Source organism: Hipposideros armiger, unplaced genomic scaffold (assembly GCF_001890085.2).
Source record: "Hipposideros armiger isolate ML-2016 unplaced genomic scaffold, ASM189008v1 scaffold_100, whole genome shotgun sequence".
In the NCBI taxonomy this organism is placed as follows: domain Eukaryota; kingdom Metazoa; phylum Chordata; class Mammalia; order Chiroptera; family Hipposideridae; genus Hipposideros; species Hipposideros armiger.
Genome location: NW_017731450.1, coordinates 3515383 through 3527039, shown reverse-complemented (window position 1 = coordinate 3527039; position 11657 = coordinate 3515383). Strand labels below are relative to the sequence as shown.

Below are 11657 nucleotides of genomic sequence, written 5' to 3'. Positions count from 1 at the left end.
TCCCCAAGCACGTTCCTGTCTGCAGGGGAAACGCGGTGGTTTCGGAGTGGCCTGGCATGTGTGCTGTCATTCGGCCTTCGTTTTAATTCTAGGGCGTGTGTGTAGGTCAAGCTGTGGGAACCTGGGGTGCGCACACACAGTCGGTCAGGCTCCCCACGCTTCTCTCCTGCGTGGGGGTCTGAGCCTCGCTTCTGCTGAGAGGCACCGCTGGCTGGCGCGGGCCCTGCACTGTGCCCGCCTCAGCGCCTGTCTTCTCTGAGCTCCCCCAGGACCTCAGCAGGGCCCGGGTTTGCTCAGGGTTCCGCGAGGGTCCCCTTGGCTGCAGCACGGGTGCCTTCGGATTCCCGGGGCAGGGACTTTGCAGGGTTGGGGGGCAAAGCCGCAGTGTTCCAGGGCCTCACCACAGACATGAGTGGACACGTCACACGCAGAGCTGCCCACGCTCGCATGCTGGACAGAAAGTGCCCGGAAGGGCAGCTGTGAGGGAACCCAGCCGCTCCTCTGGGCGTCCTGGGACGTTGGAGACAGCGTGCCAGCACCCACTTTCTCTGGACCGTCCGCCATCAGGGTGAAGGCCCACGCGTTTATCCTGATTTGGCTGAGAAGTTTCTAGGCTCTGGTGGGCTGTCTGGGCCTGTTGAGCCCCTGCTGTCCCGCCCTGACTGAGCAAGAGCCTGTGTGGGTGCGTTTAGCTGCCGGGGCGTTGGGCCCCATCACCTTTGTCCAAAGGAGAGAACTGAGGTCACAGAAAGTCACAACAATGTCCCTCGCCTGTGGGGGGTGGTAACAGCGCCTCCCGCACCAGATGTCGGTTTGGGTAAAACAACAGCGCATGTGAGCTTCTGGCTCAGCTCTCTGCAAGCCGGTGCTGGTGTGACTGACACAGGCGTGTGCTTCGCCTCCTCTGCGGCAACCCCACCCCCACCCCCCCAGCCCTCATGCAGGCCTGACGGCACCGGTGCCCAGAGCTCGGCACGCGGTAACTGATGGGGGGGGGAGGACAAGGGGGTGAGGGCCCCCACTGAAGGGGCCACTCGTTCAGCTCCAGTCCCTTCAAGGTCATTGGGAAGCTTTGCCCCAGAAGCATCAGGTTTTTCTAATTTATCAAGAAACTCAGAAATCTGGATGTTCACGTCATGTCTTGTTTTTGTCAAATCAGAATTGTAGGTCCCGTGCAGCTTTGCCCTCCCACTGGCGTCTCCCCTAACGTGACACTTGCCCGTAATTGGTGGCTGAGGGTCTCTCTGGGCCCTGGAGGTGAGGCAGCTCGCCCCCCCCCATCCATGCATTGCGGTGTCTACTCCATGTCAGCTCAGGGCGAGGTGGCCATGTGACCACGCAGGGGGCACCACTGGGCACCGCTTCTCCCAGAGGGACAGGCATTCTGTCCTTGGGAGTCCCAGTGGCGCCGAGGGCGTTGCGATCTCAGGGCGTTCGTCTTCAGCTCTGTGTGGAACAACCGTCTCTGTTTTGTCCTCAGGGTCCCCGGGACCACCCAGTGCCCACAGCAGCCGGGTCTCGTCACCCCTCTTTGACAGCGGTCTGCACCTGAACGGGAACTCCAGCCACACAGTAAGCTGGCTTCTGCTTGTATTTCACTTAGGGGACAGCAGCTCGCCACAGACTCTCTGGGCAGGGTTAGAAAGCACCCACTGCCCAACAGAGATCCAGTGGCCGTTTCGGAGGAAGCCCTCACACGGGGGGTTGTGAGGCAGCCGGGCGCCTGTCTGCTGTGGGCTGCGTCCACCCCCAGTGCGCGCGGCTCAGCGAGCAGGCAGGGCGCGTCCTCCCGAGGAGCTCGGAGTCCTGCCCCTGACTCCAGGACGCTGACCACACACATCGCTGGCAGGAGTTTTCAGGTCGCTCCCGTCAGACCCTCAGGAAAGGGGCGCTGCCAGGGGTGGCGTCTGAGTTCGTAGCAAGCACCTAGGCAGGTGATGCCTTCTGCCTGTAACGCGTTTTCATCGTGTCCAAGTCTCCACCCTCCCAGGAAACCCGACTTCAGCCACAGGAGGGAGAGGCTGCGATCAGGGGGGCTGCAGACCCGGGGCCTCGTCCCTCAGGAGCCCCCGCCTGCCGGCCTGTGGCTGCTGCGCACCCCTCCTCCCGGGAGCGGGGTGGGGACAAGGAGCTTCCCATTAGCTGTGTGGAAGAACGCGCACTAGCAATCGGCCCACCTGCACCATCAAAACGGTCAGCTGTGCGACGTGCAGGTGGAACCCAGAGAAAATTGTCACGTTTGTACAAGACCGCTTTAAAGTAGCATCCTTTTTCATTTTTAACCTTTTAATAGAGTTCTTCATACTTAAAAACTGCAGTTAGTATCCCTGTGAGTTAGGAAGCAAAATAATAAGGCAACTGAGAAGGACCTCACAACTCAAATCATTCATGTGAATACAGTCATACCTTGGTTTGCGAGCATAATTGGTTCCGGAAACAAACTACTCGTATTGCAAGACATCGCTCGTTTACCACGTTAAATGTATTAATGTTTGCTCATCTTGTGGAATGCTCGCAAACCACGTTACTCACAACAGTCCAAGGTGTTACTGCGTTGTCCCTAGCTTACACACCTATTCACGTGTGACGTGTAGCCCATTTTCCGGCGTTCCCAGAAATAAACAGTGTCCTGAATCCTGTATTTGTCATCCCCTTGATAAAGAAAATAGCTGTCTATATCCCTAAAATACACCATTTCCTTTATTGTGAGCTTTATAAAATATTCTGTCATAGACTTCTGGATATTATGTTTTTCTGTGCTACTTACTACATTTTTAAGATCCACAAGTGCTGTTGTGTGTGGGCCTGACACATCCTTTGTGCTATATGGTATTTGTATGACTGCAGTTTATTGACTGTTAGTTTCCCGTGGACGTTTGATGTTTGTTCCCTGGGCCGGGTTTTGTCTTTTCCATTTGGTTGACATTGAAATTGGGGCTGCCATGAGCATACTTATACGTGTGTCGGCTGTAGACACAGATGTGGGCCGTCTGGGTGGTGGGTGATGCCAGCCTTTGATCGTCATGGTACACGGCACTGGGCACAGCAGCCCTGGGAAGGCCGGCTGGCCCACGGCTGCCCCACCACTGGGTATTTGGGGTGTGAAACGGCTGCCCCCAGCTGTGCGGTCACTGAGGCAGCCTCCTTGCTTTGCCTCCTCGTAATGACCTGGGTTCCTCCTCCTCTGTGAGGTGCTTTCATCCCCTCTTTCACCTTTCCTCACTGCTCCATGGAAATGCTTCACATATACTTGGAGTTAATATTTTATTGGTTATGAGCAGAAAATGTCTTCTCACGGCGTACAGCCTGTGCTTTTGTTTTATTTACAGTGTCTTTTGATAAATAGAATTTCAGTGTAGCCAGATATATCCATTTCTTTCAATCAGAGCTTGTGGTTTTAGGATCTTGTTCAAGAAACCCTTTCTTATTCTAAACTCATAAAGATATCAGCTCATATCTTCTTCTAAATATTTTGAAGGTTTGTTTTTTACTTTATAAAGCATATAAGATGTGTTTTTGTAAAACATGTGGAAAACTGGGATCGAGACTCATTTTAAGGGTAACCAGTCATCCCCATCTCTTTCTCAGTGACCGGCAATGTCACCAGATCACGTGACACGTGGCCTGGGCTGTTGCCGAGACTGTCACTGTGCACTGTGTGTCACTGTCAGCACCAACACCACACACTTAACTACTAGCTGTCCACTGTAAGCCTTCGCCTCTCACCACCTCCGATTTCACTGGGTTTTCATCTTCTCTCTTCCTATATTTTTTCTTGTGATTTCTAAAAACCTTTGATTAGATCCCACAAAGAGACTTTGGGATTTTGATGACAAGTGCGTGAAATTTAGATCTACTGGGGAGATACCTTTCCTATTTGTGAAAACGGTATGTGCTCCTTTATTTGGGTCTCCTTCAGTATTTTTTTTTCTTTTTTGATGAATTTCAACACATTTTACTACTCTTTTCAAAGAACCCACTTTTGGCTCCACAGACCCATGTACCACCACTGTGTTCATTTTTGTTGTCTTTCTCTTCACTTTCTTTGAGATTTTGTGCTTTTTCTTATTTTTTTACAGTCAAGTCTGACAAGCTCTGTACTTTTGTTTGAGTTTATTGTGATTGCTGATATATTTCAGCTTGTTTCTAATCAGTGACTTTAAATTTTTGTTTGTCCCCCTTTTCATGCTCTTTCCCCCTTCTTGACATAATTATTTTGTTAGTATTTTTCATGTGTCTTTTGTTTTAAATTCCCTTCTACTGGTTTAAAATTTACATGCATCATCTCCATTTATTAGAGGTTAATTACCCTTGACATCTTACCGTCTATACCTTGGTCATAAGATATAAAAATACAATATCCTAACCTCCCTCCTCAATAACACACAGACCTTATAACATGAGCATGAACCGTCCCATCCTGACTTGCTGCTGTGTTTGGAAGCCATCCTTTCTTCTTATTATTAAATTTATTGGGGTGACATTGGTTAGTAAAATCATATAGGCTTCAGGTGTACAATCCTGTAAAACGTCATCTGTACATCACATTGTGTGTCACCACCCAGAGTCAGCTCTCCTTCCATCACCATGTATTTGTCCCCCTTTACCCTCTTCTATTAACCCCCACTTCCCGACTCCTCTCCCCCTTTTCCCCCTGGCAACCACTAAACTGTCGCCTGTGTCTATGAGTTCCTGTTTCTCTTGTTCCTCTGTTGTTTTCAGTTTTATATCCCACATATCAGTAAAATCATATGGTTCTCGACTTCTTCTCTCCGACTTATTTTGCTTAGCGTATAATCTCAAGGTCCATCCATGTTGTCACAAATGGCACTATTTCATCTTTTCTATGGCAGAGCAATTTTCCATCGTGTGTATATATCACATCTTCTTTATCCAGTCATCTATCGAAGGACACTTTGGTTGTTTCCATGTCTCGGCCACCATGAATAAAGCTGCAGTGAACATTGAAGTACATTTATCTTTATGGATAAATGTTTTCAGATTTTGGGGGTAATACCCAGGAGAGGGATTGCTGGGTCATATGGTGATTCTAGTCTTAATTTTTTGAGGAAACTCCATACTGTTTTCCATACTGGCTGCACCAGCCTGCATTCCCGCCAGCAGTGTGTGAAGTAAGCCACTCTTTCACCCACATCAGTCAGGATTTCTAGGATTACAGCCTCTGTTTCCCATCACAACGGTTGCATGTCATGCTCCTTATAACATCCGCTTTCTTTCTCCTCAAGGCTTCTCACTAGAAGTCACGGCCTATTAGCAAACTCTACTTCAGCTTGTATTAAAATTGGTTATTTTCTCTAAAACTGGAGACCTAGTTTCCATCTACTGCTGATGCCAAGAAGCTCTCGGTGAAGCAGGCTCTCCGGACGTGTGTTCTGGGCTGCCTGTGGGGTCCTTGCTGCTGGTATGTGTGGCTTCCTGCATGGCGACTGCATACAAACCCCCTCTTTACTTTTCCTGCTTTTGATACCTTGTGTTTCCTGAATCTGAGTCGGTCACAGACAGTTCTCCAGCCTTATCTTGGCAGATACGATCTCACCTGCACTCTCTCTGGTGTCTCCGCTGGAACTCAGGCTGCACACGTGTGTATTCTATCAGTTAGAATCCATCTTTTCCTCATTTTCTTCTCCTTGTCATTGTGCCCTATTCTGGGATTTTTGTTTCGTTTTTTCCAACTTTGTACAGTATCCTGGCTAAGCCATCCACTGAGTGGGTTTGTTTTTTTGTTTTTTTTCCCAAAAAGAAGAGGATATATACAGAGTGCGGGATGTGTACCCAGTCCTAGTTCAGGAAGATGAGTAGCCTGTGTGAGACGGTGCATAACCTAGAAAGTGACCAGACAGCAGTGGTGGAGAGAAGCCACCTGAGTCCCCTCCTCCCACCCCTCCCCGCGCCCAACCTGTCACTTTATTGGCCTCAGGCCATTAACGTATGTTCTCAGGCTTCTTTGGATATAATACTCATGGGTAGAGTGACTAGCATAACACTCTGTGTTACCTTCACCCATATTCATCATCCTTATCAAAAATGAAAGATGGAGAAAGAGAAAGTCAGAATTTAATAATGTGCTGTAATTATTCAAATGGCTATTTCACCTCCAAAATGAAGTGTCATCAAGTTGTTTAAACTTGTCACAGAGAATCTGAATTTTAGAGAGTTAGAAAATGACATTAATGTTATATTTTAAAAAGATACCAAGACTCAAAATCTATAACAATTTTAATGACAGCCTACTCGGTTTGCCAGCTGGTCAGAACTAATTAATCTAATAGCCTGTGTGCCCTACACGCTGACCCACGGGGCTTTCTCTTCTGCACTCAGCCGTGGGCTGCACGCCACGCAGCAAAACGCAAGTGCATGAGTTAACGGTAGCTGTGGATTGGACAAGGTGACAGGAGCTCTGCAGTCTGTGTCATTGAAAGGAGTGACTTGGGAGCTTCCTGAGACTCAAAGGATTAGACTGTTTTCCAAGTCTGCATTTGTAGACGCTCACATCACTTCCATTCTCCCAGGACCAGACCTGACAGAGCAAGAAACAGAGCCATAGTCAGAGCAGCTTTACCATCACGAGAAGCCCAGGGGGCCGGCTTCACCTCTTACGACTGTGCACCGCTGACCCCGATGCAGGTCTCCTTGTGGCGGCGGGCTGAGCCTGCCGGATGCGTCTCTGCTCTGCCCGATTGCCGGAGCAGCTCCCTGAGCGACCTTGTTCTCTGTTTTCATTTGAGACTGAATTATTAACGGCTCCCTTTCCCAGATGCGCACCCCTCAGCCTTCCTCCCTCACCTGCAAGATGGACCCTGCTGGAAGCTTTTACATCCGCTTCCCGTGCCCCCTCCCAGCACCTGGTTACGGCTCACACAATTCTAAATTCTAAGTTCATCGTTTATACTACACCATTTTTGTGATAAAAATCCTTGCTGAGCATTTATAAAGATAAAATCTCATTCACACTAACGTCATCTGTTTAGATTTGGAAATATACATTGCAAAACACGTCGCTCCTGCTAGCCTCACCTTGCATCCTGGCAGCTCCTGCTGGCTTACTTTCCCTCCCAAGGGCGCAGAGAGGGCAGCTCCTCCACTGTGGGCGGGTCCACAATGCTTTCCTTTCTCCTCAGTGGTGCTGCTGCCTTTACTGGGGGTTCTCGGATAGTTGGGTGCCGACCTCATCCTTTGAGACATTAGATACTCATCTGATTAATTTCCCTCTGTGAGAAAACCTTACGGAAAATGAATAAGGAGCTTCAATTAAAGAACAAAAAAATTCTGACAGTAAATACCTGATTTTCTAACTTAAAAACATTAAAAATTTAATTCAAGAAGACTATGGTCATTGCAGAGAGCTGAATGACTCAAGAAGTGTATGGGAAAAAATGTATCAAAACACAAAACAGAAATAAAGTTTTACAGAAACTGTAAGGGAGTGGATAAGAAACTTGCAAATAGTAGTTGTAAAACAGAAAAAGTAGATATAATAAGAAAAGTAATTAAACAAATAAGAATGTAACAAAATACTAAACAAATAAACACATAAGTTAAACAAAGAATTGAGTTTTCTGAATGAAAGGGAAGGATAGACTCTCAGGCCCAGATAATGAATGAGTAAATGATATTTAACTGTTTAATTAAAGCATAAGGCACATACAGGGAAGTAAACGACTCCGAACTAACAGCTCAATAAATTTTATAGCATGTTGGTCAAATTATAGTACATCACCAGAATCTCAAAGAAGCCCCGCCCACCACTACCACCAAAAGTAACCACTGTCTTTACCTCAATCACCATAGATTAATTTTGCCTGGTTTCAAATTTCCTATGGATGGTGTTCTACCTTTTGAGAAGACTCAAATTAGAAATGGAAGTGGAGACATTACAACTGATGCACACAAATACAAAGCATCGTAAGAGACTACTGTGAACAACTGCACATTAACAAATTATACAACCTAGAGAAATGGATAAATTCCCAGAGATGTACAAATCACCAAACCTGAATCATGAAAAAACAGAAAATCTGAACAGACCAATTACAAGTAAGGAGATAGAAGCAGGAATCAAAAACCTCCCAACATAGAAAACTCCAGGAACAGATGGCTTCATGGGTGAATTCTACCAAAGATTCAAAGAATAATTAACACGAATCCTTCTCAAACTCTCCCAATAAAGAGAAGAGGAGGGAACACTGCCAAACATATTTCATGAGGCCAGCATTACCCTGATATCAAACCCAGACAAGAAAACTATAAAATTAGACGCCAATATCCCTGGTGAACATCGATGCAAAAATCATCAACAAAATGTTAGCAAACTGAATTCAGCAATTTCAACATTAAAAGGCTTATCCACCATCATCAAGTGGGCTTTATTCCTGGGATGCAAGGACGATTCAGCATCTGCAAATCGTTAACATGATGCACCACAGAACACAATGAAGGGTGAAAAGCATCTCAGTAGATGTAGAAAAAGCGTTTGACAAACTCCAACATCCATTTATGATGAAAACTCTCAAGAAACTATAGAGAGAACGTACCTCAACATAATAAATAAAGGCCATAAGTGACAAGCCCATGGCTAACGTATACTTAGCGGTGAAAAGGTGGGAGCTTTTCCTCTAAGGTCAGGAACAAGACAAGAGTGCCCACTCTCCCCACTTTCAGTCAGCATTGCATGGGGAGTCCCACCAAGAGCCATTAGGCAAGAAGAGGAACTAAACGGCATCCAATTTGGAAAGGAAGAAATAAAATTTTCTCTGTTTGGATACAACCGCATGCAAAATCAGTATGCAAAATATCAGTTGTGTTTCTATACACTAATAACAAACTATCAGAAAGAAACATTAGAAAAATCATCTCACAATTCTATCAAAAAAAAAATACCTAGGAATAAATTTAACCCAGGAGGAAATGGTGTGCACACTGAAAACTGTAAGAGGCTAATGAAAGAAATTTAAAGATTTGCTATCGAGATATGGCAAATAAGAGAGCATGGTACAGTTCCAAGGATGCATAAAGTGACCAGCTGCACACAGTAGGGGAATTACAAATAGACGCTGACACTCATAGAAAACTTGGTACCTCAGAGGTGCCGTAGACATCACTGGGCCAGTCAAACAGGAGTGCTGCAAAAATACGTTGGCCAGGCCCAAGCTAGAAATACAAACCAGTTTCAGATGGGTTAAAGACTTACATGTGAAGCCTAATCTATACAACTTTTAGAAAGAAAACCAAAATTTGTATAATCTCAGGACAGAGAAAAAGATGTTTGTCTTTAAAAATGTTAATTTGACTCCATCAAGAAGGTTTCTGTTCATCAAACGCTGTAATAATGTGAAAAGACACTCCCAAAACTTGGTTTAACTGTTTTTATTTAAAATATAAGAACATTTACAAATTGAAATAAAAAACAACATAAAGAAATGTATACAAAAAATATCATTGAATATTTTCATAAAAGGGAACAAGAATAATAAATAATCACATGAAGAGATCCTCAAGCTCATTAATTAGAAAGGAGATGTAAATATCCAAATGAAATATCCATTCTCTCCCTAGGAGATGGTACATCAAATGGTACTAACATGTGGATTACGGGAATACTTTGTGTAAATAATGGGGTGTTAGTCAGTGTCACCACTTTGGAAAACAGGAGTAGCGTTTGGAAAGGGAACCTTTGAAAACCCTGGGATGCAGAAATCGCACTTCTGGGCGGCACGCCAGACCTCCGTTTGCGTGTGTGATAGGACATGTGCAAGAGAGTTCACTGAAAACAATAAAAAATGCTCGTCAGGATGAAAGCGGACGAGAATGGTGAGCCAGCGTGGAGGACGCACGCCCCTCAGCTACGCGGAGCCTCGAGGAGCCCTGCCAGGGCCCCCGCACGGTCCCCCATGTTTGTAAGGTCTGTGATCTCCTTCCCGTTCGTCACAGTTCCCGTCGCGGACGGCGTGGAGCGGCTCTCGCGTTTCCTATGCCAGCGGAGCGCAGTGCTGTGGGGCCCATTCAGCTCAGCTCTCAGTGAATTGGACTGCTCTTGTGTAGGCTTTAATTTTGTATTTTTTCCTAAAGAGGACTCCCTAAATTTTATCATCTTTGTGCTTCGTGAAAACTGCACCCACTCCAGAAATGAGGCCACTGGTTATGGGGGAGAAAGGGTTCCACTGTGGCCACCGGTGACAAAGCAGGTCCCTGGGGGCTGCAGCGTGCCAGTCACATTCTAACTTGTGAGTCCATGGGTGTCTGTCCCATGGGTGTCTGTCCCATGGGTGTCTGTCCCATGGGTGTCTGTCTCATGGGTGTCTGTCCCATGGGTGTCTGTTGTAATTTTATGCTTCATAATTCACATACGATACATGGACATAGAATATGCATGAATTTGTGTATGTCCATAGTCGTCACAGTTTTAATGTAGAAAGGAGAAAAGCTAGGACGGCCGTTACGCAGATAACTTAGGATCACCTTCAAACTTGAGAAGGGTTCTCTGGCCCTGCTGCCTTCTGGGCCCCTGAGGCGTTTGGATTTAGAGAATGAGGACACATTTGTGTGATGAGATTTCTCAGGGTTTTAAGATGAATTTTACCAAGACTTTTTAATATCTGGAAAGCACTTACCAGATATTAATTTTCAGAAATGTCTGCTGCAGGAGCACGGCCACTTACAAAGTCACGGAGAACTGAAGGTGTGTGCGGGGTGCTTAACGGTTACTGGTGTAGGTGTGGATGGTTTTAGCTTCCTTCTCTATGTGTAAATACCTGTGACAACAGCAGTGACGACAGCCACAGTATACAAGGCACTTATTAGACAGCAGGCATCCTAATGTCACTCTCGGAACAGAGGGGCAACAGCCTGGAGGCAGGAGAAGTTAGTCCACTTCTGAGGCAGCGCAGCTCCTGATGGGACGCGCGCTCAGGAAACGGCCGGTGCGCCGAGCAGAGCGTGAGCCACACGCCCTGGTCCTGGGACCTGCTTCTTGTGTTCACTCTGCACCGCTCGCTGCGTGCTGGGTGCTGTAAGCACGTCACACACGTTAATCCACGCAGCCCGCACGCCGTCCCCGCACGCCATCCCCGTTACCCCTGCCCAGAGGAGGAAGCCGGGTCTGGGACACAGTCGCTCAGCGAGGTGTTGAAACCACTAAGTCAGGATCCAGGACGTGGACCCCGGCCGGCCAGCTGCAGAGGCTTCGCGGGAAGAACCGAGGGTTTAGCGTTATGAAAATGCTCTTTCAGTCTTTCATGCAGGCATTCGTTTGTTAGACAACGGTGATTGAATATTTACTGTGTGTGGTGGTTTGTCCTGTTGCTGGAGAGTGTGGTTAGGCGGAGGAATGGCCCCAGGGGGGCCCACACATGGTCCCCAGGACCTGCGCACATGTCGCCTTACGTGCAAAGGGGACGCTGCAGCTGTGATTAAGGTCTTGAGATGAGGAGCTGACCCCAGACTGGCCACGTGGTCCGTGTCATCACGGGGTTCTCTAGGAGAAGTGGGGGGTGGTGGAAGAGGTGTGGGCGTGGCTTGAGGTTGGAGTGACAGCACGGAGTTAAAATTGCTTTGCTCGCATGATGAATAAGCTGCATTGATTGTGATTATATTAGGATATTGTTTTGCCGTAGGAGCGCCACAGTCCTATTTCATAGTAT

The 11657-nt window shown here is 47.0% G+C and overlaps 1 protein-coding gene across 1 annotated transcript in view; it reads left to right on the top strand.

Annotated features, from left to right (window-relative positions):
* SNTG2 (syntrophin gamma 2) overlaps positions 1-11657 on the top strand; it is a 171833-nt gene that overhangs the window by 71202 nt on the left and 88974 nt on the right. Inside the window, exon 9 of the mRNA XM_019646282.1 lies at positions 1481-1572. Within this exon, the coding sequence (XP_019501827.1) occupies positions 1481-1572 (92 nt within the window). The remainder of the gene's footprint in view (positions 1-1480; positions 1573-11657) is intronic.